At 42.3% G+C, this 24,982-nt stretch overlaps 2 protein-coding genes across 2 annotated transcripts in view; one reads left to right on the top strand and one right to left on the bottom strand.

The window, feature by feature from the left end:
* Positions 1 to 536: 536 nt before the first annotated feature.
* Positions 537 to 8,343, bottom strand: srek1ip1 (SREK1-interacting protein 1). Its single transcript, XM_072658907.1, has 5 exons — positions 8,253 to 8,343; positions 4,830 to 4,877; positions 4,536 to 4,688; positions 3,008 to 3,083; positions 537 to 1,035 (listed from the first exon to the last, which is right to left on the bottom strand). The coding sequence occupies exons 1-5, from the start codon at positions 8,263 to 8,265 to the stop codon at positions 846 to 848; spliced, it is 480 nt and encodes a 159-aa protein (XP_072515008.1). The 5' UTR covers positions 8,266 to 8,343; the 3' UTR covers positions 537 to 845.
* A 1,109-nt stretch (positions 8,344 to 9,452) lies between these two features.
* The window catches only part of cwc27 (CWC27 spliceosome associated cyclophilin), a 57,598-nt gene continuing 42,068 nt past the window's right edge, over positions 9,453 to 24,982 (top strand). The window contains exons 1-10 of the mRNA XM_072658993.1: positions 9,453 to 9,638; positions 10,112 to 10,208; positions 11,180 to 11,292; positions 11,408 to 11,551; positions 12,507 to 12,605; positions 12,699 to 12,799; positions 14,693 to 14,762; positions 15,091 to 15,170; positions 15,321 to 15,354; positions 15,962 to 16,131. Coding sequence (XP_072515094.1) covers positions 9,597 to 9,638; positions 10,112 to 10,208; positions 11,180 to 11,292; positions 11,408 to 11,551; positions 12,507 to 12,605; positions 12,699 to 12,799; positions 14,693 to 14,762; positions 15,091 to 15,170; positions 15,321 to 15,354; positions 15,962 to 16,131 — 950 coding nt within the window. The 5' untranslated portion in view covers positions 9,453 to 9,596. The remainder of the gene's footprint in view (positions 9,639 to 10,111; positions 10,209 to 11,179; positions 11,293 to 11,407; positions 11,552 to 12,506; positions 12,606 to 12,698; positions 12,800 to 14,692; positions 14,763 to 15,090; positions 15,171 to 15,320; positions 15,355 to 15,961; positions 16,132 to 24,982) is intronic.

The raw sequence follows: 24,982 nt of genomic DNA, 5'->3' as shown, positions 1-24,982 counted from the left end.
ACATGAATTGTGAAACACCACTGAGTCCAGATCTGAACCCCATTGAAAATGTTTGGGATGTGCTGGAGAAGACTTTGCACAGTGGTCCAAATCTTCCATCATTAATACAAGATCATTAATACAAGTCAGAAATAAATGCTGTGACATTGCAGCCATCACCACCACCACTGTGAACAACTCTGACTCAACTCCAGATCTGAACCCCATTGAAAATCTTTGGGATGTGCTGGAGAAGACTTTGCACAGTGTGCCTAAATCTCCCATCATCAATACAAGATTTTAGAGAGAAATGAAAGCAACCCTGGACAGAAATAAACGCTGACACTGCAGAAGCTTGTGGAAGGAAAAAAGCTACAATAAACTAAATATTACAGTAATTTTGTATGCAGCGTTGGTGGTAGTGAATAAGTGGAAGAGTTTATATGCATTAAAGTGTGGCTCTATTCACCACCACTGTGAACTAACCCTAACCCCTCTGAATGGCTTTGTTTAAATGGTAAAGGTTTAATAACCACAAAAATACAATTTCACACACATTCTATAAAAGTAACAGCCATGTGTTTTTTTTATTTATTTAATTTCTGTACAAAATCAAAACAGCATGAAAAATATGGTGAGAAAGGATTAAGATTACTTCCCAACCAGCACAGAACTCTACTACCTACTAGAACACAGCTACCAAGGTTCAGGAGAAAGATTTATGGCTTAAACATTAAAGCCTCAGGTTTTTGGATTCATTAGATCGTAATGTTTTATGAGTAACAATCCTCTGCAAACATCCGTCGTGTTCCTAAGAGACGCTGGTCCTTCGTAAGCAGACATCCAAATAACCCAACCTTCCCTCTTCAGTCTGTGTCTGAGGTTTTACTGGAGCTGTCGGATGAGGAAGTCTGCGTGTGTTTCTTCTTGGGCTTTTTCATCCGTCGTTTCTCTTTCTCCTTCTTTTCCTTTTTGCCTTTCTTCTTTTGGCTCTTGTGCTTTTTCTTTTTCTTGCCCTCTTCCTCCCCCTCTTCATCATCACTAGACGAATAAGACCTGAATTGAAGTGAATGAAACAGAACTATAACCATGAGAGGGAAAAAATATCCAAAAACAAAAACATTTATATAGTTTGTAGTTTATATCTTTATTTTTCTCTTTTTTCAATTTCCTGATGAATGGACCAATAGAAATGCTCCAATATGACCTGGCATAAAAGCTTTCAACATTGACGTCCATTGAAAGATGAGAAGGTTTTTACCTTCTCCTGCAAAGCTGACATTTTGGAGCTGCAAGGCATGACAGCGATGATGGAAATATACTAAATGTCCAAATGTTTGTGGACACCCCTTCTAATGAATGCATTCAGCTCCTTTAAGTGGCACCCATTGCTGACACAAATGTGCAAATGCACACAGCTCGTCTAGCCCCTGTAGAGAAGTACTGCCAATAGACTAGGACTCTCTGGGGAAGATAAACAGCATGAATCTATTGGCACCATGCTGCCTAATGCCAGGTGTGGGCTAGCAGAGGGGTATAAAGCCCCCAATATTGAGCAGTGGAACTCTGTCCAGTGTTCTCTGGAATGATGGCTGGTGCTCCATTCAATACTTTGGAGATGTCCAACATCCTGACCTCACTAACTCTTGCTGCTGAATGCAATTAAATCCTCACAGCAGTGCTCCTCCAAAATCTAGTACAACTCCTTCTGCTCTGGACAGTAGTGACAGTTACTCCAACAAAAGCAGGATCGACTCTTTTTAATGCTCTTGATTTCAGAAGAACCATTGAATGAGAAGGTGTCCCAATACTTTTGTCTACACATTGTTAAATGCATAATAAATAAATAAATAAATGGCACATATATTTCACCACTAGTCCTAATATCACTTCTTTGTGAACAAACAGTTGTATAGCTAAAACACTTGAGGTCAGCTCAAGGTCGACTTCAGAGAGGCACCCCGACTGGCCACTTAAGATAATAGGTTATCCATTTTGACCATTAACAGTTAAGCTCTGCCTCATGCAGGGCTCTGCTTCCAACGTCAACAACATCCTAAACAACTTAGCAGGTACAGACAGTGCTTGTGGAGAGTTCAACAAGAGGACAAATCTGTAGAGTTACACTTATTCATTCCATCCTTGATACAATCTACACCATCACAAATTAGCCAAATATTAGCCAAATGCTACAAACTATTTAACCCACACAGCAACTCACGCTAGCGGTTTCACACTTTTTTGGAAATGTTAATTTAAATAGCTGGATTTTTAACAATGCTCTAGGCCAAAACCAAGTGTAAAACACTACGTCTCAGACGTAGACTTCAGACATAATCACGTGTGGATAAAACCCATGTAATCATTTAAAAATATATATATAAATAAATAAAGTAAAAAAAAAAATTGAAAATAAAATCAAGAAGTTGAGTTGAGGCCCAGGTCATCTTTTTTGAATGCCTGAGTCCATTCACTATTAGGGCTGCAAATTGGCAAGAACCTGGCAACACGATACACATCATGATACAGGGGTTAGGGTTCAGTATATTGTGATACTGTAAGCAAAATGATGCAATTTTTACAGGAATTTAACAGTATAAAAGCACACCACCATCTGCATAAATCTGAGTCAAAATTAAGTAAATAAGTAAAAGAAAGCCAAACCAGAACAGTGGGATCTCCAGACAGTACAACACTGCCATCTAGTGGCTGGTGTCTAAACACTACTGTCTGCCAACAATCTTTACATGTAAACTATTAATTAGAATCAATGCTGTGTTTGAGAATCGATACTGCAAAACATAATATTATATCACAATACTTCAATATATTGATCTTTTCCTACACCCCTATTCACTACCACTGACCAATTTCCATTTACAGAACAACTGATCAAGTCTCATTTTCCTCTGTTGCATATTAGTAATGCCTTCCAGCTGTAGAGCATACTGTAACAGTTATGCCATTCTCAGTAATAATAAAAAAAGAAAGCTCTTATTTGTTCATAAAGTCATTTCCAATGCTGTACCTCTTTTTTGCTTTTCGGTGGGACCGTTCTTTACTTCTCTTTCTGCGTTTCTCCTTTTTTGAGTCCTCTTGGGAACCTGCAGAGGGAGCACAAATCAAACTCTGATTAATCTCAGCATCCAAACCTATACAAACGAGACGTCCCAGCAGCACTGAACAGAAAGCGTTGATCTTGATGCAAGTACTGACTTTTGCATTTAATAGCATCTAAGCTTAAAGGGATCTATTGGATCCTAGTCTATACAAACTAGCTAAGAGTATTTTTTGAGTAAACAGTGAAGCACTTTTGAGAAGAGCGTCTGCTAAATACCTTAAATGTAAACGTAAATGTAACATGTATTTTTCATGCACAGCACAGCAACATCCCTAAGGTTTCTAATAGCAGGGTGACAGTGCTGAGAGTCTTGGTACATACTAACTGTGTTAACAGGACATATAACTTAACATGTACAAGTAGGCTGAAACGTAGAACAATGCACAATTATTTCAGTTGGAGAATTACATTGTTAAGCCAACATTTCATACTGCAATGGGGAATAAAGTACTATTGTAAAAATGACTGAATTTTGTAATATTAAAAATGACTGACCTCAAAATAAACATTTCTGCCCCTGAAATTAATCAATACATTTTCTGCTATATGTATCGTCCAAAACATCAACTTTACAGAAGGACCTTCTTAACTTAATACACTAAAGTATATGTGTAGACATAAGTGTTGGGACACGCATCTTAATTACTGAATTCAGGTGTTTGAATCAATCCCAGTATAAAATCCAGCCCCAAGCCATGCAGAGTGTCTTTCCACACATTAGTGAAAGAACTGAAGGTTCTGAAGAGCTCACTGAACTCCAGCGTGGTTCTGTATGTAATAGGAGACACCGCTGCACCAACAACAAGTCAGCTGCTGAAATTTCCTCCCTCCTAGATCTTCCTCCATCAGCTGTGAGTGGTGTTATTGGATAGTGGAAGCGTTTAGGAGGAACCACAGAGAGCAGCTCAGCCACCAAGTGTCTGTCAGACCATGTAAAATTACAGAGCGGGGTGGTCAGGACCGAGTGCTGAGCTCAGAGCAGAGTGCGGAAAAGCTTCCAACTGACTCAGTAACTGCAGCAGAGCTCCAGACCTGCTGCTGTTAGAGCTGCAAAAGGGGGACCGACTCCATATTAATGCCTATGGGGTTAGAATGGTATGTCATAAAAGCTCTTGTTGGTGTAACGGGTAGGTGTCCCAATACTTTTTTTTTTTTTTTTTACATGTAGTATAGTATAGTGTGTGTAATATATATATATATATATATATACATATATATATATATATATATATATATATATATATATATAAAACCTATGTAACTGACTATAATTTATAATGGTCAATGCTAATCTGTAATCTAGATATTTTAATTTACACAATGTCTAAACTACATTTTACATCAAATAACTACTTTGAAGTTATTTGAAGTTTGAAGTACAGACTGTCAGCTTTCTCACAAGTATTTCAAACTAAACATTCAATGATACACAAACCTTTAGAGTGGCTCCCAAAGATCTTCTCCTTGCTGACAGCTTCCTGCTCTTCTTCTTCACTCTCTTCACTGCTCGTACTGCTCACATCCAAAACAATATCCTTCCTGGGGTCCACCCGCACAAAATTACGACACTCAAACGTCAGGTGACCCGCTGGAGAAGAAAGAAAATAACTGTTTACTTTTTTACTGTTGACTGTTAACTTGCTAAAAATCAGGAATTTCACTGACATTGCTGATGCAGAACTTTGTAAGTTTGTAAATTTGATGGACATGGAGCACATCCCATACTTACGATAGCCACATCTTTTGCATCCAGCTCGAATATTGTCCTTATTTACACCTGTTGAAAGACAATGATTCGAAGTGTGAGTATAAAAACATGACGCATCATGTCAGTGCAATATAAAAGTACCATCTGTAACTCACACTGAGATCAGTTTCCAGCTCAAAGCAGCCGACTGCAACTTTCCCATCACACCCCAGCCTATAGCAACAGCTCTCATGATAAACACAATAAAACTAACACTCCACTACCAATATAAAATGCAGATAGCAAGACGGTAGGCCTCAGGTCTTTAAATCTGAACCCTGTCTGGATTTTGTTCTTGCTGAAAGTTAAGAGAACATCAAATCCAGGACTGGAAACGGGATACAGCTGTTTGCCTGCCTGCCTTCTGGACCAGTTTCTACTGCATTGTGAATTCTTCTGTGTTTGCTGTGACTCTTCTGACCCCTTTACTTTTTCAGTTTAATCAAAAGCCAATTAAAAGTAAATCAATTTAGTATCTTTAGAGTCTTAAAGATATACTACGGAAAGCAGTCTCAGATTCTGAGAAGTTGAAGATGGTCAGTGTAAACGACTATTGTAGCGTAAAAGGCCACACAAACAGTAAGGAAGCTCAGGGAAAAAACACAGCACAAAAAAGTAAGACCTGGGAAAACACAATCCTGCTTGGTCATGCCAGCTCAAAAAGGACAAGACCGGCATGGCCCAACAAGACCAACAAGACCAGCATGACCCAGCATGACCCAACAAGACCAGCATGACCCAACAAGACCAGCATGACCCAGCATGACCCAACAAGACCAGCATGGCCCAACAAGACCCAGCAGGGCCCAGCAGGGCCCAGCATGACCCAGCAGGGCCCAGCATGACCCAACAAGACCCAGCATGACCAGCATGACCAGCATGACCAACAAGACCCAACAAGACCAGCATGACCCAACTCAACATACACTATGCTAGCCAACCAGCTATCTTATCAGTCTGGGGGTGTTTTCACCTGGATGACCAGCTTCTAAACCACCCTGACCACCAGAAACCAGCATCACCTGGCCTTTATTTCAGCAGGTAACACCAGAAACCAGCATCACCCGACCTTTATTTCAGCAGGTAACACCAGAAACCAGCATCACCCGACCTTTATTTCAGCAGGTAACACCAGAAACCAGCATCACCCGACCTTTATTTCAGCAGGTAACACCAGAAACCAGCATCACCCGGCCTTTATTTCAGCAGGTAACACCAGAAACCAGCATCACCTGGCCTTTATTTCAGCAGGTAACACCAGAAACCAGCATCACCCGACCTTTATTTCAGCAGGTAACACCAGAAACCAGCATCACCCGGCCTTTATTTCAGCAGGTAACACCAGAAACCAGCATCACCCGACCTTTATTTCAGCAGGTAACACCAGAAACCAGCATCACCCGACCTTTATTTCAGCAGGTAACACCAGAAACCAGCATCACCCGACCTTTATTTCAGCAGGTAACACCAGAAACCAGCATCACCCGACCTTTATTTCAGCAGGTAACACCAGAAACCAGCATCACCCGACCTTTATTTCAGCAGGTAACACCAGAAACCAGCATCACCCGACCTTTATTTCAGCAGGTAACACCAGAAACCAGCATCACCTGACCTTTATGTCAGCAGGTAACACCAGAAACCAGCATCACCCGACCTTTATGTCAGCAGGTAACACCAGAAACCAGCATCACCTGACCTTTATTTCAGCAGGTAACACCAGAAACCAGCATCACCTGACCTTTATTTCAGCAGGTAACACCAGAAACCAGCATCACCTGGCCTTTATGTCAGCAGGTAACACCAGAAACCAGCATCACCTGACCTTTATGTCAGCAGGTAACACCAGAAACCAGCATCACCTGGCCTTTATTTCAGCAGGTAACACCAGAAACCAGCATCACCTGGCCTTTATGTCAGCAGGTAACACCAGAAACCAGCATCACCTGACCTTTATGTCAGCAGGTAACACCAGAAACCAGCATCACCTGGCCTTTATGTCAGCAGGTAACACCAGAAACCAGCATCACCCGACCTTTATGTCAGCAGGTAACACCAGAAACCAGCATCACCTGACCTTTATGTCAGCAGGTAACACCAGAAACCAGCATCACCTGACCTTTATTTCAGCAGGTAACACCAGAAACCAGCATCACCTGGCCTTTATGTCAGCAGGTAACACCAGAAACCAGCATCACCTGACCTTTATTTCAGCAGGTAACACCAGAAACCAGCATCACCTGACCTTTATTTCAGCAGGTAACACCAGAAACCAGCATCACCTGACCTTTATGTCAGCAGGTAACACCAGAAACCAGCATCACCTGACCTTTATGTCAGCAGGTAACACCAGAAACCAGCATCACCTGACCTTTATGTCAGCAGGTAACACCAGAAACCAGCATCACCTGACCTTTATGTCAGCAGGTAACACCAGAAACCAGCATCACCTGGCCTTTATGTCAGCAGGTAACACCAGAAACCAGCGTCACCTGACCTTTATGTCAGCAGGTAACACCAGAAACCAGCATCACCTGACCTTTATTTCAGCAGGTAACACCAGAAACCAGCGTCACCTGACCTTTATGTCAGCAGGTAACACCAGAAACCAGCATCACCTGACCTTTATGTCAGCAGGTAACACCAGAAACCAGCATCACCTGACCTTTATTTCAGCAGGTAACACCAGAAACCAGCATCACCTGACCTTTATTTCAGCAGGTAACACCAGAAACCAGCGTCACCTGACCTTTATGTCAGCAGGTAACACCAGAAACCAGCGTCACCTGACCTTTATGTCAGCAGGTAACACCAGAAACCAGCATCACCTGACCTTTATTTCAGCAGGTAACACCAGAAACCAGCATCACCTGACCTTTATGTCAGCAGGTAACACCAGAAACCAGCATCACCTGACCTTTATGTCAGCAGGTAACACCAGAAACCAGCATCACCTGACCTTTATTTCAGCAGGTAACACCAGAAACCAGCATCACCCGACCTTTATTTCAGCAGGTAACACCAGAAACCAGCATCACCTGACCTTTATGTCAGCAGGTAACACCAGAAACCAGCGTCACCTGACCTTTATGTCAGCAGGTAACACCAGAAACCAGCATCACCTGACCTTTATGTCAGCAGGTAACACCGCAGGCCTGCTGTACTGTGGGAGTCACACACTGGGTTCTGGTGAAATGAAGGTTCTCCTCAGGGTGGAACTCTGCTCTGTGAGATTTTAGGAGTATAAATAATCAATATGGCTGAACATCATCAGCCTTGGTTAGCGAGCTGCAGACGTCTGAGAGACGTGTGTGGGCTACAGCAGAGACTCTAGCGAACCTCAGTGTTCACGAAGAATGTTAGCTAGCACTAGATAAGTGGGTTCTGTAGGTTCTAGCTACATACCTGGTAGAGCCATTTTCCGAAATCACAGAGTTGTTGATGGAAGAAAGCAGCTCGAGCCTGCAGCAACACACCGGAGAGGGCCTCTCCTTCGTCTTCTTCCGCGAAGATATGGCGAGCGTTACCGCCACCTACTGGAGGGCAGAGCGGTTACATGACATGGACAAAAGTATTGGGACACCTGCTCATTCATCGTTTCTTCAGAAATCATGGGCATTAAAAAAGAGTTGATCCTGCTTTTGTTGGAGTAACTGTCTCTACTGTAAAGGGGAAGCTTTATGGACCATTTTTTATCATCTATTAACTCTGAATTTAACTGAACCAAACTGGGTTTAACTGAAACACAGTACTGCTACATAACATGCGAAACATTTGCACCATGGTTATTTGCACAGCTGTACAGATGTTAACTTTCTGGAAATGTTTATATCCTCTATAACCTTTTGTACATAATAGTTATGCATATAGCTATCTATCTATCTATCTATACATACATATATATATATATATATATATATATATATATATATATATACACACACATATATATATATGTTTACTCAGGCTACATATATATATATATATATATATATATATATATATATATATATATATATATATATATATGTAGTATTCATACTTGTATGAGTACTTTATTACTTCTCTACTTGTCTCAGTGTAATACTTGTATGTGTAACATACTTGAAATAAAGAGATCCTGATTCTGCTGTGAGGACCAGTACAAAAGCTTTGGTAAGGTCAGGATATTGGATGATCACCACCCCACCATCCCAAAAGTATTAGATGAAGCACCACCCTTTATTCCAAAAAACACCGCTCTTCCACTGCCCCACAGCTCAATGCTGGGGGGCTTTATACCCCTCTAGCCCACACCTGGCATTAGGCAGCATGGTGCCAGTTGGGTGATGTTTATCTGCTCCAGAGCTTTTTGGATTTATATTGCACCAGTTTAACCAGCTTGCATACCAGCATGTTTCCACGTGGATAACCAACTTCCCAATCACCCAAACAACATCAAAACTCAGCTTAGACCACCTAAAACCAGCAGGGTCCTGCAGGACCTGTGTGGACTATTAAGTTATGCAGGGTGAAATAACAGCTATGCCCTATGCAGTGCAGCCTCTGGACTGTAGGTGGCAGCATAACGACGAGCAGCGTCCACCTCGCAGTGAAGCTGCGGTAGAAGAAGAAGTCTAAGCTGGCGGCGGTGGAGAGGACTTGTTAGAGTGATATTTTATTTAGATGCGAGTTTTTGAACCGTTTACTGTCCTTTTCTTGTCAGTACGGTAATTCTGAGGAAAACGGCGAGCTAAAACTGCTTGAAACATGAGCAACATTTACATCCAGGAGCCGCCAACAGATGGCAAGGTGCGTAGCCAGAGAGCTAGCTAGCTAAATGCAGTCTCATTACACTGGCTTTTGTTCGTAAGATGTAAACAAATGAAGAATATGCCGAATAAACATTGATCTTTTCAAAAGCCTTGGTCTTCGTGTATGCTTCTGACCGACTGTCACATTAAACCTAGCTAGCTTTGCTGCAAAAGTCGCTGCTAGCAAATCCAGGTCCGGAAAGCCGGAATCCACCCCGGGATTTTCTTCCAACTGCCTGACTGGCGCTGCAATGGCTGAGCGGCAGCGGAGCTGTTCACGCAGTTGGAACAAAAACCTGGGGTGGATTCCGACTTTCCGGACCTGGATTTACTGCTTTTTGCTTAACTTTGCTGTAGCTGGCAAAACATCATCATTTAGGTTAAAACACGTAGCTGAGCTACAATCTGTTGTGGCCTAAAAGCAGCTAGAGGTGTTTAAACTGATGTACTCCCTCTTTATTCTCCTTAAAGGTTTTAATTAAGACCTCTGCAGGCGATATTGATGTGGAGCTGTGGTCCAAAGAAGCTCCCAAAGCCTGCAGAAACTTCGTCCAGCTGTGCATGGAAGGTAAACAGCTGCACAACTAGCTACTGCTTTTATCTTCGTGTAATAAAACATGTCCTTAATAGTAGATGTTTTCATTTGAGCTTGATGGACTATCAGCATGAGCCACTGTGGGGCATGCTGGGTTACGAGTTTGGTCAGGCTGGTCATGCTGGTCATGCTGGTCAGCCGACAGAGCCATGATACTCATGTGCTTTTGAGTATTTTGGAGATCTGTAAGTGTGACCAACCTGAACAAGGTAATCGGTCCACCAGTATGACCACCATGGCTATCTTGACTATCTTGCTGCCTGACCATCATGACCAGCCCGACCACACTGGTCTACCAGTATGACCAGCTTAACCCAAACTGGCCAACCAGCTTTGCTTAATACTTTGCTTAATGCAGTGAGGATTTGCTTGCACTCTGCCCAACCCGATCTAGCTCAATACCAGCTTTTGCTGGTTGTTGATTTCAGATGACATAAGCTGTTCTTTGATGGTCAGGCTGGTTTAAAAAGTTGGTAATCCAGTTGGAAACAGACCCTGTGCTGGTAAGCCAGCTGGTCAGGGTGGTTACACAGCTTGAGCTGGACAGGCTGTTCAAGTCAAGTAGGGAGGTCAGGTACTGACTTTTCATGATTAGTGCTGTATGTCAAATGCCACTCACAAAAGCACTGGAAGGAGCTCCATCACTCTGGAGAACACAGTTCCACTGGGTTTATAGCCCTCTTGCCAGTTCTTGACATTGGGCATGGTGACCTTAGGCTAATGTCTGGTTGCTCCACAGCTTCCTATTCTACTGGCAGTGCTTTTCTATGAGGATTAAACAAGCTCAGAATACGCGCTTGTATGCATGTCAGCAACGACTACACCTTAATGTAGCCAAACCCACTAATTAAAGGGGTTGTCTGCAAACATTTGGATATGTTGTGTAACAATAACTATGTCAATATCTTGTCTGTTTGTGTTACTGTTGCTTACTTTGTTGGCAGGTTACTACAATGGTACAATATTCCATCGAGTGGTACCAGAATTCATCATCCAGGGGGGTGATCCCACGGGGACTGGAGCTGGAGGGGAGTCCATCTTTGGTCGTCCTTTCAAGGTGAGACGGTTTGCCTGAATTGCTTCACAAATTGAGTGTATGAAATCGAAGGAATGAACGGCTGGTGCTGAGCTGCCGGCTTTCGTATGGCTTATGTTTGGTTTTCATGTTTCAGGACGAGTTTCACTCCAGATTACGGTTCAACCGGAGAGGTTTGGTGGCCATGGCAAACGCAGGGCCACATGATAATGGGAGCCAGTTCTTCTTCACGCTGGGGCGGGCCGATGAGCTCAATAAAAAGCACACCATTTTTGGAAAGGTGATTTATTTATTTATTTTTTGTTTGTTTATTTATTTTTTTGCACTTAAAAGTTTCTCTGACATTCATTTTCATCGTGAGAAAGGGTGGACAATGTGACAAAAATGTCCTGATATTTTGATTTGTTTTTTTGAAGTTTGTGAACAAGTTGGAACAGACAATGCACTGAAAAATGGCACATTTGGGGTAAAAAGCTGTGAAAACTATGAAGTGCCAATGTGGGAATAATCGCTAGTGTTGATATGTGTAAATTTTTGTGTACATATCTGTTAATGCTGAAGCGCTGTACAAAAAAGTACAAAAATTAATTATTTAAGAGGAAACTGCAAGATACAAACTTATGTCTGATGATAATACATTCATAAAGTAAGATAATGGCATAATGTAAACACATACAATCACCTACTTGTTATTAGGAAGTGTGTACAGTTACTTGTTGCTCATTACAGGCTCTCTATTGACCAAATAAAAATGTTTAGATAACTTTCAATGCAAGTCAATATGAAAAGATTGAAAAGTAGCAGGATTAAATTTTGCTATCGTGGTACAAAAAATGGCGTTATGGGCGTATCCTAAAGAGCACTGATTAGTGTAATCAGTCTTATTTAATTCAATGGAGTGAAGCATATTTTTTTTTGCAGCAAAATATTAAATCATATCTTATATTGGAAAAAATATATAATTATCATGATTTTAATGTTTCATATCGCCCAACTTTTCTCTTTGCCCGTTCATTATGCGGGTTAGTCTCAATTGACTAAAACAGCTGCCAGATTTACTTTGTTAAAATAGAAAATTAGTGTAATATACAAGGTTTTTACTTGACAGTGGCAATATGTAACACCTGCAGGTTCTAGAAATACTGACATTACCCACGATACACTGAGGAAAAACTGACTCACGATAAGATGAGCTCGACTCGACTCTAGAACACTTGCTCTGCTCTTGGTTCCAGGTCACAGGCGACACAGTGTACAACATGTTAAGGTTAGCGGAGGTGGAGTGTGATGGTAACGAGCGGCCACTGAACCCACACAAAATCCGGGCTACAGAGGTATGGCCAGTTCTTCTAAAAGATTATGATTATGATTGAACTGTTGACTTTTTGTATTGCTGCCGCTATAAGCGTCTGATTTGTCTTTCACAGGTTTTACATTCTCCCTTTGATGACATTGAGCCCCGTGAAATAAAAGTCAAGAAAGAGAAATCCAAAGAGGACTCGAAGAAGTCTCAGTCTAAGGCCACAAAGTAAGACGGTGCTGTATTAGGTACTGCGGATGTTGTATTTTATGATGAATTGCATCATTACTAGTGTCAGAAATGAATTAGAAAAGGATTTATTAAGGTGCAAGTTCTCCCACTTAAAAAGATGAGGCCTGTAATTGACATCATAGGTAGACCTCAACTATGAGAGACAAAATTAGAAAACAAATCTGAAAATCACACTGTCTGATTCTTAAAGAATTTATATGCAAATAATGGTGGAAAATAAGTATTTGGTCACCTACAAACAAGCAAGATTTCTGGCTGTCACAGACCTGTAACTTCTTTAAGAGGCTTCTCTGTCCTCCACTCATTACCTGTATTAATGGCACCTGTTTGAACTTGTTAACAGTATAAAAGACACCTGCCCACAACCTTAAACAGTCACACTCCAAACTCCAATATTGTGAAGACCAAAGAGCTGTCGAAGGACACCAGAAACAAAACTGTAGACCTGCACCAGGCTGGGAAGACTGAATCTGCAATAGGCAAGCAGCTTGGTGTGAAGAAACATATCCGGGCGTGTCTGAAGTTTGCTAGAGAGCATTTGGATGTTCCGGAAGAGTATTGGGAGAATGTCTTATGGTCAGATGAAACCAAAGTAGAACTGTTGTGTTTGGAGGAGAGTGAATGCTGAGTTGCATCCAAAGAACACCATACCAACTGTGAAGCATGGGTGTGGCAACATCATGCTTTGGGGCTGTTTCTCTGCAAAGGGACTAGGACGACTGGTCTGTGTACATGAAAGAATGAATAGGGCCATGTATTGTGAGATTTTGAGTGCAAACCTCCTTCCATCAGCAAGGGCATTGAAGATGAAACGTGGCTGGGTCTTTCAGCATGACAATGATCCCAAGCACGCTGCCAGGGCAACAAAGGAGTGTCTTCGTAAGAAGCATTTCAAGGTCCTGGAGTGGCCTAGCCAGTCTCCAGATCTCAACCCCATAGAAAACCTTGGAGGGAGTTAAAAGTCTGTGTTGCCCGCCGAAAGCCCCAAAACATCACTGCTCTAGAGGAGATCTGCATGGAGGAATGGGCCAACATACCAGCAACAGTGTGTGCCAACCTTGTGAAGAATTACAGAAAACGTTTGACCTCTGTCATTGCCAACAAAGGATATATAACAAAGTATTGAGATGAACTTTTGTTATTGACCAAATACTTATTTTCCACCATTATTTGCAAATAAATTCTTTAAAAATCAGACAATGTGATTTTCAGATTTTTTTTTCTGATTTTGTCTCTATTAGGTCTACCTATTAGGACAGTTACAGGCCTCTCTCATCTTTTTAAGTGGGAGAACCTGCACAATTGGTGACTAAATACTTTTTTTCCACCACTGTAACCCTGAATTAGACTTTTCTAAATGATTTATTCTCTATGCCTTAAGCTTTAGTTATTATTAGTATATTAGTGCATAATTGGAGGTCTGATATGTGGTTAATATGACCAATATTAATGCATTATTGGTTGTATACAGTAACACGTTACCACCCTGTTATTATTTAGTGCTGTTTAGGCTTTGCCTAGAACCCACAAATATTAAAATGCTGCCCTTGCACACTAAAAAATTTACATTTAGGTAATTGTTTAATTTGCATAACAGGGTGGTAGCAGTGTGTATTTTGCCAAATTACAACTTATGATGGATCTTTGCATAACAGACCTAGTTATGTCCTAGTAAAGATCATAACACAGAAAATTAGAGGTTAACAAAAGCTTTGTGTGTTCCTTAAAATAGTGTTGCTTATTTATTTATTTAATTATTTTACGGAAGTAAAAAATACTGTTTCTGAAAGGCAGTGAGGTCCCTGTATTTGATGCTTGTCAAATTTGCCGGCGTGGCTCAACAGTAGTATTCTTTTTCTTTCTAATCAGAAATTTCAGCTTGCTCTCATTTGGCGAGGAGGCAGAAGAGGAGGAGGAAATGGTCAATCAAGTTAGCCAGGTAGTCTTTAAAAAGTTTAATACTAATATTGTATTATATATATATATATATATCACTGAAATATACAGTATGTCACAGTCAAGCAGCTTTAGTAACAAATGTTTTGTACACACACATATATATATATATATATATATATATATATATATATATATATATATATATATATGTGTATGTGTGTGTGTGTGTGTGTGTGTACAAAACATTTGTTACTAAAGCTGCTTGACTGTGACATACTGTATTTTTAAGGCAGTTTAATTCAGTGATCCAGTTTTTGCAAAATGAAATGAGTATTACATCAGTGACTCTGTGTCCATCTCTCTCCCAGACAATGAAAGGGAAAAGCAAAAGCAGTCATGACCTGCTAAAGGACGATCCAAAGTTAAGCTCAGTACCGGTTGTTGACAGGTAATCAAACTTCAGCCTCTGAAATAAGTTCATTTCTAATTGATTTGGTAGAGGGTGGTTTAGAGAATAGATCATTTTGTAGTGCTTTTGCTTTGAGGATGGAAAGTTGATGAGTGTCTGTGAATTTGGAACTGTTCTACTTTGTTGCAGAAAGAGAAGTCATGGTGCAGGAGATTTTTCTGAGGTTTGTATTATTAATTTGTCTTAAATTCCTTTTCTATGCAAATATTGTTTACCACAATATCTGCCTTTTCCTTGTAATTTGACATTCATTTTTGTTGCTTTGTTTTTTGCTAAAAAAATGCGAGAGAAGAGAGGCTTTATACCCCTCTAGCCCATGCCTGGCATTAGGCAGCATGGTGCCATGATGGAGGTTCATCATGTCGATCTGCTCCACATAGTCCTATTCTATTGGCAGTACTTCTCCACAGGGACTTGACAAGCTGTGTATGTGCGAGTGTGCTGTGTCAGCAAGGAGTACAGCTTGAAGTACCTGAATGAATTCAGTAAAAGGGGTGTCCACAAACATTTGGACATGTAGTGTATTTTGAATTTACTTAAATTACACATTTTATTAAATTTCTAAATGAACAAAAATGTGTTTTTAATTTTTCATCTTAAATTCAGTAAATAAGCAGTGATGCTTTAGAACGTGAAGAAGTGTGTTCGCTGTAGAGGATGTGAACTTATTGGGACCATGGGGGTCCCAAACCTTTGCACACGACTGTATGAGAATCTTGAGTCACATCTCTCTCTGTTTTGCTGTACCTCTTGGCTGTCATCCTGTTTAGGGAGATGAAGAAACAGAGGACAGAGATGACAATGACGACGATGATGATGAGGATGCTGATTTGAGGAGGAAGGAAATGAGAGACCGCATCTCAAACAAACTGAAGAAAGGAAAAGTGGAGGAGGAGAAAGCTGAGGTTAGCGAGGAGAGAGGAAAGAAGATCAGTCGTAGGTAAGTCTCGCACTCTCTCTCTCGCATTTCTCCATACTCACTTGACCACAGTTGGAAAAACCTATGAAGAATGTTACAATATCTTGTTGGAGGACTAACATGACCAGTGACCAGCAGGTGGCAGTGTTGTAATGAGCAGTAAACTGTATACTCCAACACTGTTAATTGACTTAAATTTTTTTGTTGTCCTGTGTTTGCCCTAAAACTATAGGCCTTGTGAGGCACTGTTAGGTTAATAATATCACTGTATGTGTTGTTTAACGGGTTTACCAGAAGGAGGCGGTGTTGTCCTTTTGTAGCTCTTCATTTACATTGACCATCTGATGACATCATTAATTACCCAATCGTCTTACAGATGCTTTAGATGTCAGAAAAGCCAGTCATTGCTGTTTGTGCTAGCCCGGTTGTCACCCTGCTCACATTTTCTCTATACATAGGTTTTGTAATGAGCAGGTGATGTGTGGGACCCCTACAGGGTTATTAGGCCTGAAAATTTCTTTTTATTTTTTAATGGTGTCTCTCAGACAGAGCTGTGATGAAGTTCCATATTCTGGTCATATCGCTACATACACTATGTCCAAATGTTTGTGGACACCCCTTTTACTAAATGCATTTAGCTGTTTTATTTTTAAGTTGCACCCATTGCTGATGGATGTGCAAATGCATAGACACACAGCTTTTCTAGTTACTCTAGAGAAGTATTGGCAATAGAATAGGACTCTCTGAACCAGATAAACATGACTCTGTTGGCACCATGCTGCCTAATGCCAGGCGAGGGCTAGAGGGGTATAAAGCCCCCTGCATTGAGCTGTGGAACTGTGTTCTCTAGAATGATTGATGGTGCTCCATCCGATGCTTTTAGTTGGGGATGAGGTGGGGTGGTGATCATCAAACATCCTGACCTCACTAATGCTCTTGTAGCTGAATGCAATCAAATCCTTAATGCAATGCTCCTCCAAAATGTAGTAGAAAGCCTTCCTTTTACAAGATAGTTACTCCAACAAGCTCAATGATTGAGCAGGTGTCCCAATACTTGTAGTATATTTCACTTAAATTAACAGAATGATTATAGTTGTTAAAATGCCAAAAGCCAAAAGTTAATTAAGTTAAAAATATTTACGTGTGCTGATTCATGCGAGTTTGCTGATTCACTCAAACACCCATGGAAACTTACGTAGCATGCCTTTGATTACTAAGATGCTGATGTCAGTATTACAAAGGCCAGTCTTATGATTATGATTAACAAACGCAATAATCTGAAGCCTTTGTCTGTTTCTTCTTACTTCTGTTTAGGATTTGGCCTTATTAGGGCAACCTGGTCCTGGGATATGAGAATCCTCTACCCCATTTAACCCCCCAGGGATGCAGTATGTCAAAAAAAAACTCCACATTCATTCCATTCCCAATGACAGGTTCAGCTAAATAAATCACTTCAAGCAGCTGAGCTCTGTTAGGGCCTGTTTACAGTGAAAGGCTTTATGCCTCTGGTCAGTGCACGCTCTATAGGGACTGGATTAATGATGGTATTTGCCATAGATCAAAGATCACCCATTGCTTTGTCTCGCTCAGAGGTGTTAATGAGGACTAACGACACTTTAAAGTCCAGCTGAACAGCAGCCCGGCTGCTTCTGATGTGTACGCCAGGGCCTTGCTCTGCTCTGCTCTGCTCTGCTCTGGGCTGGGCCGGGCCGAGCCGGGCCGGGCCAGGCCAGGTCCTGCAAGGTAAAAGAGAAATACTGGCACCAAACTCAAATCAGTCTGCCATTGAGAGGGGCAAACAGCACCCCGCTGCCAAGCTGGCAGCTCCTGCACTACTGCTGTGAAGCTGGAGTGCGTAATTTTGTCTTTTCGCAGAAAGTAATTATGAATAGGCTTTTGTAAATTTTTTTTTAAATGCTGTCGGGCATTACAGTGTGTTCTTACACACCGTCTATTTTCGACTTTGTTAAATGGCCAAATATTGGTTGTACTCAATCAGAAAGGGAAGGAGTGTGACTGATGGTTTTGGGTTTTTTCTTGCACCACAGAGCTGTGTGTCCAAACATGACAGAGTGCCTAAACCTAAAACAAGCCGAAATCATACCTGTTGGGTTGCTTTTAATGAGTAATGGCTCAAGTAATAATATTCTGTGTCGAGTAAGAGTGTGTACATTGACGTTTACATTTTGGCATTTAGCTGATGCTCTTATCCAGAGCGACTTACAAAAGTGCTTTGATATTTACCTCAGCTAGTTTGAATAGACTAAAAACTTAAGTTAAAAAAAGTTTAGACTCTACTAAACACAAGTCAATAAGAAGACCACTCTCCTATTCGCCCAAGTACTCTCAGAAGAGGAGGGTCTTCAGTCTGCGTTTGAAGACAGCGAGTGACTCTGCTGTTTGGACACCCAGAGGAAGCTCGTTCCACCACTTTGGTGCCAGGACAGAAAAAAGTCTGGACGCTTGTCTTCCATGGATTTTGAGGGATGGCGGGTCGAGCTGAGCCGTACTTGAAGCTGGAAGGGATCTTGGTGTGGATCGGCTTTTGACCGTTGCCATCAAGTACGGAGTGGCTGGCTGGTCCATTCTGGGCTTTGTAGGCCAGCGTCAGGGTTTTGAATCTGATGCGGGAAGCAGCTACAGGAAGCCAGTGAAGAGAACGCAGCAGTGGAGTAACATGCCTGAATTTAGGAACGTTGAAGACGACCCGTGCTGCTGCATCTATATTACAGAGGTGGGCCAATGCAATGTGTTGGGAGACTTGCCCATGGTCTCATACTGGTGTAGCGCAGCACATTAATCCAGACTGGGAATCCAACCCCGGTCTCCCACATGGTGTAATAGCTCACTGGCAGGTAGTGGGTAGTTTTCTGTTGCGCCACACCAACAACAGGGGAACACATGCTGCTCCTGCATGGAGCCATCCAAACAACAATTAGGCAAAAAGGCATTTTGCTGTTGAGATTTTTATCTGGTAGAGAAAGTGTTCAGAGTGATGCTCGCTCGACCATTTGATTCAGCTCTGGTAGATCACAGTAGGCTCTACAGCTCCAATCTGGAATGACATTAAATGTAGTGCTTGTTTTCGACTTTCTGCAGCAGTGACCGCTCTGACCTGTCTGAAGGCGTCCTGTGGTGTCTGGCACCGAGATGTTAGCAGCAGGTCCTTTAAGCCACATCCCCCGTGGATCGCGTCAATATTAGTTCACCGGTTGTCCTTTCCTGGAGCACTTTTGGTAGGTGCTGATCACTGCGTACCAGGAACACCCCACAGGACCTGCCTGATGGGAGACGTTCAGACCTGGTCGTCACAATTCTTGTCAAAATGTCTCAGATTCTTATGCTTGATTCTTAAGCATTTTTCCTGCTTCCAACACCAACATCACCTTCATTTGCTGCCTAATACATAGATCCCACCTTGATAGGTGCCACTGGAACCAGATAATCAGTATTACTCAAGCCATTATTCAAGTTTTAATGTTATGGCTGATCTGTGATTTTTTTTTATTTTTTATTTTATATTTATTTATTTTTTGATAACACCATATTTATGGTAATAGATTTATATTCAAATGAGTAAACAGTGGCCTGTTGTTACCAAATGATAATAGCATATGTCCATTAGAGGTCAGTTTTTACATCTCACTGACACTTTCCTGGACATTGGGCTGTTCCTGTGAATTTAAAGGGTCAGAATTACGCCAGTCTGAGCCTCATGTGGACAGCAAATCAAATAGCAACCATTACGCTAGGAGCTCCAAAATCACACGCTGTACCTTCACATGTGGACAAATCCCCTCCTCTGGGAAGCATCGTTGCGAATCCGCCGATCAGCTGTTGTCTGTCTGGATAATTTTGTAATCATAATAAACTCGTTCTTTGACTTGTTTTGCGTAATGAAGTAACGAGCAGACCCTCAGTGCCCTGCTGTTTTGATTGACAGCAGGCAAAATGCAGTCAGACTGTAGTATATTAAACACAAGCGTAGTGTTTGGCTACAAGTACTGTAACCCAACACAGTGGTTTGTCTTGGCTGGGAATCAAAGGCTTGGCTGGTAGGTACAGTGTTGGTGTGGGACAAAGGGGGAATTGTTGCTGCGGAGCGAGCCGCTTCCCACTGAAGCTTTCAGGAGCTTTTAGGTGCGGCATGCGTGCTTTGGTGGCCAGTCACCTGGAGAGGAAGCGCGGGCTGCGGGGAGGATCTAACGGAGGCTGGAGGAGATGGTCTGTGTGGCCTAGGATGGATTTACTGCTCCATGACTGTTGTTTTTTGTTCTCAGGCTGTCTCTGTCCTGCTCAGCTTCTCTCGTGAGGAAGTTCCCTTCATTGAACACCAATGTATGCAGTCATATGACAACACAGTTCTTTTTTCAGGGTCTAGAAGCTGACAGATTTAAAGATGACTGTGTTGAATAATATGTAAAACAGATCTTCCTGCTTTTGGTGGGTTTGATTTCAGATTTCAGATTATTCTGTAAAAAAATGCAAGTCCAGCAGAAGCTACTGTATGATAACTAAAGTCAAGCCAGGATTGGTGTCGGGCAGCACTGGAATAACCACCTAGATTGAGAAGTATAGCTAGATTTGTGTAAAAGTTGTCAATGATTATTGAGCCACAGTTAAAGTTCTGTCTCATGGCATGGCGGGCACAGGTGCCGCTGGAACCAGAAAATTATTTGGGAGGAGGAACATGCCTGAAGCCTTCCTCCCAAAATACCATCTCTATTTTATATTCAATTTTTTGTCAAAAAATGTTGAACTGCCAATTAACCCACTAGGAGGCTAAGGACTTTCAGACTACCACCAATGCGGCAATCACCAGGTAGCCTGCACGCTCAGAGGAAACCGGCAAGTCCCTAGCTAAAAGACGGCTGTGCTGGACATCACCACTTTAAGAATGATTGGGGAGAGTGCAGGGCCGCTGTGCTCTCTCTGACTCCGGCTGCTGATGGCAAAGCAGTTCACAAGTCTGACAAAGTCTTTGCAACCCTCCACCACCCGGCCTACTCCCTTTTAACTCCATCATCTCTCAGGTGGAACTGGCTTCCTGAACCACCTGAACTCTAGTCCAAAGTTCTCTCTCCTCTCTTCAGTCTCTTCCCAAGTCATCATATGCTGATGGCATGGTCGGACCATGGGAAAAGGAATGTGCTTCAAGGTGTAAGTTTGAAAATTTGGACACAATTCTGCTTGTAATTCTGATCCATTGGGGATGAAAACGGTCCGCGTTCTTTCTGATGTGTTATGAAGTTGATCGTAGCACTGAGCTAGAAGGCCGATTCTGGAGGGAGGAAAAAGTTGAAAGGTTTTCTGTACACTGCCCAACTTTGAAGTCTGGAAATGTGGCATGAGGAGTCCTTAAATTACATTTTTATGGCCCGCTCGCATGTTGATCACATTTAGCTTAATTGCGAGCATTACCGAAAAGAGGTAAACACTTAATAACCGTTTAATGTCGTTGTCAGTATCACTCTGTTGAAGGAGTCAGGGGTCTTTTTTTGTGGGGAATTAATGAAAAAACAACATGTTAGAGGGAGTCCCGGAGCAGTGTATGTGGTAGCCGCCACTTTTGTTAAACCCGACGGGGCATGACTGAGGAAGCAAAATGCTTCCATATGGGTTTGGGACATGGCGTTTACTGCTTTTGCCAGCAGGCCGTGCGCTCTTCATAATTCCTTATGCTTTACATGTGGGATTTACCGACAGTATGACCGGAGAAACGACAGTGTTTTAGATTATATAGTCGGGTTTGGTTCTTGCATCATGTCTGCGTGCTCCGAAGGTAAATTTGATCAACAAACAAATCTGTGCAGACTGTAGTCTGTTGCAGGCAGTCTGAGTCACCACTGTTCTGCTGACCTTTAAGAGGAACTTTATGAGCACAAAACAAAGATGGTATAAAGGTCACAGGAATCCGTTTCACGTATACTTTATGTCCAAAAGTTTGCACACATGCTCATCCAGCGTTTCTTCTGAAATTAAGGCTATTAATTGGGTGTTTATTCCTCCTTTGCTGCCGTTATTTTACACTAGATGCTGGAACATCTGCTGTAAATAAAAAATGTTAATTGCAGCCCTGAGAGCATCAGCGAGTTTAGGTACTGATGTTGAACAACTGGATCACAATTTGCACCACTACAACTAATGCCGAAGGTCCTTCATGGGAAGTTTCACTGCTCCACAGTCCAATACTGATGGCTTTATACTGCTTAGTCCATCTCCGCAGGACAATAGACAGATTTGCACTGTTCAGTATTCTACATGGATTAGCATGGATTGCAACTGTAGTATTTGGCATGCCTGCTTCAGGGTCCATGAGTTAATGCTGCATCATTTAAAATGTGTTGGACGTGTAGATATATTATATGTCCAAATCTTTGTGGACACCCCTTCTAATGCACACATTCTGGCAGACACCGGTGTAACTGTCTCTACTGTCCAGGAAAGGCTTTCTACTAGATTTTGGAGACTTGCTGTGAGGTTTTGATTGCGTTCAGTGAGAAGAGCATTAGTGAGGTCAGGTTGTTGGATAATCACCCACCTCCTCATCCCCAACTCACTCACTCATCCCAAAAGTATTGGATTAAGCACCATCCATCATTCCAGAAAATATAGTTCCACTGCTCTACAGCTCAATGCTGGGGGTTTTATACTCAAGCCCACGCTTGACATTCACTCTCTAGGCTCCAGAGAGTCCTATTGTATTGTCAGTACTTCTCTACAGGGAGTAGACTGGATGGGTGCGGGCATTTGCACATCTGTGTCAGCAGTGCTTTTATTTGAAGGGGTGTCCACAAACATTTGGACACGTCTGATTTGCATGTTTAGAATGAGACTCATACAGCATTAATGGTCCATCATGGACCCTGAAGCCAGCCTGGTGAATCCTGTACTATTCTTTGCATGGTTATGGTCCATGGTCCATGGTCCATGGTTTGGACCAGTAGACCCAGGTTAGGCCTGAAATTAAATTCTACGGAAAATTAGATCTTCGGGGGCAGGCATGGACACCCTTGCTTTCCAGTCTGCCTGAATCAACTGCAATGGTATACAGAGACTTATTCTCTGTATACACCCTTTTGGAACCATTTAGAGGGCCAGATTCACAGATCACATGTTCCTTATTGCTGTCTTAATTAATGCTATAGTTCTCGTGTCATTGTGACCACCAAGAAGACTTGCACCAAAGACCTGGACTTAGGGTGAACTGGTTTCAATAAGCTTGGTAATCTCAAGAAGACCTCTTTCTTTGTAAGCCTCCCTTTAGTTCACAATGCTAGTCTGCCCTGCTTTTTTCTTTATTCACCCCCCCCCCCCCTTTTTTTTTTTTCAAGTGAAATTCCTGCAGCTTCTGGACAATGAAAACGTCTCCCTAGTGGCAACCCAAACACCCAATTACTCTCCTCAAGTCGCCTTCCTCTGGACCCGGTGTCACAGCTGCTAATTGGCTGCACCTGTCACTTGTCATCTGTCATAATCCGGTGCTTCCCTGACCTCTCAGGGAAAGGTGGCCTGGATCAAGAAAGCACTGCCCCCCTCCTTTTTTGTCTTAGTGTGTATATGGAAGACCACAAGAGTCTAGTAATCCAGTTCTTGGCAGCTGTGCTGTGTGTGTTTTGGACCTGCCAGGTTTACGGATCTCTGGCCGGCTGTAGCATGTCTGCCCTGTATGGGGCATGCTCGGGAAACGGCTCCAGGTTGCGGCGTGTCGGACTCTTTAGCGTTCGGCAGAGCAGAGCTAAGGCGCTGTTGGTCGTCTCTTAATCCAGCCTCTGTGAAAATTGTATGCTGTAGATTTGTCCAGCATATTAATTACTTTGCAAATCGTTCATAAAATCGATGTTATCATTTGTTGTCCTTTATATTGTTTATATTTCCAGGCCCTGAGTAAATAAGAATGACAGCAACAGGGAACACTGCTAAATCGTGTAGCAAGGCATATCATGTAGGTCCCCCTGGTGCCCCCAAAACAGCTCTGACGTGTAAAGGCATGGACTGCACAAGATATAGCCACTGTAGCTCTACAGTGCTCTTCTGTGGAATTGCACCAGATGGGAATAAGCTTTGGGTGCCCATGACCCTATCACTGGTTCCTCGGTCAGCCTTCCTTGGAGCACCTTTGGTAGGTACTGGCCACTGCACAACAGGAACAACCCAGAAGATGGGCCTGATGTTTTGGACATGCTCTGGTCCAGTCGTCTAGCTCTCACAGTTGGGTTCTTGTCAAAGTGGCTCAGATTCTTATTCTTGACCATTTTCCTGCTTCCAGCACATCGCCTTCAAGAACTGACAGTTTACTTGCTGCCTGATTTGCACCGTTCAGTGTTCTCCATGGATTAGCATAGATGAGCAGTGCTGTGGATTTGCAACTATAGGATTTGGCATGCCTGCTTCAGGGCCCATGAGTTAATGCTGTATCAGTCTCATTTAAAATGTGTTGGACGTGTAGATATATTATATGTCCAAATCTTTGTGGACACCCCTTCTAATGTACACATTCTGGCAGACACCGGTTCATTTATGCTGATTTTGTTGGTGTATTTGTCTCTACTGTCCAGGGAAGGCTTTCTACTAGATTTTGGAGACTTGCTGTGAGGTTTTGATTGTGTTTAGCGAGAAGAGCATTAGTGAGGTCAGGATGTTGGATAATCACCACACCTCCTCATCCCCAACTCACTCACAGGAACAACCTAGAAGATGGGCCTGATGTTTTGGACATGCTCTGGTCAAGTCGTCTAGCTCTCACAGTTTGGTTCTTGTCAAAGTGGCTCAGATTCTTATTCTTGACCATTTTCCTGCTTCCAGCACATCGCCTTCAAGAACTGACTGTTTACTTGCTGCCTGATGGGCAAATCCTAACCCTGGACAGCCA

Source organism: Salminus brasiliensis, chromosome 16 (assembly GCF_030463535.1).
Source record: "Salminus brasiliensis chromosome 16, fSalBra1.hap2, whole genome shotgun sequence".
NCBI classification, from domain to species: Eukaryota; Metazoa; Chordata; class Actinopteri; order Characiformes; family Bryconidae; genus Salminus; species Salminus brasiliensis.
Note: the sequence above shows the minus strand (reverse complement) of the source record. Positions and strands in the feature narration are given on the sequence as shown.

Excerpts from the sequence above, each read along its gene's own strand:
- srek1ip1 (XM_072658907.1), bottom strand. Across the intron at positions 4,689-4,829 it reads ATGCAAAAGATGTGGCTATC|CGGGTCACCTGACGTTTGAG; the intron begins GTAAGTATGGGA and ends TTTCTTCTCCAG. Across the intron at positions 1,036-3,007 it reads CACCGAAAAGCAAAAAAGAG|GTCTTATTCGTCTAGTGATG; the intron begins GTACAGCATTGG and ends ACTTCAATTCAG.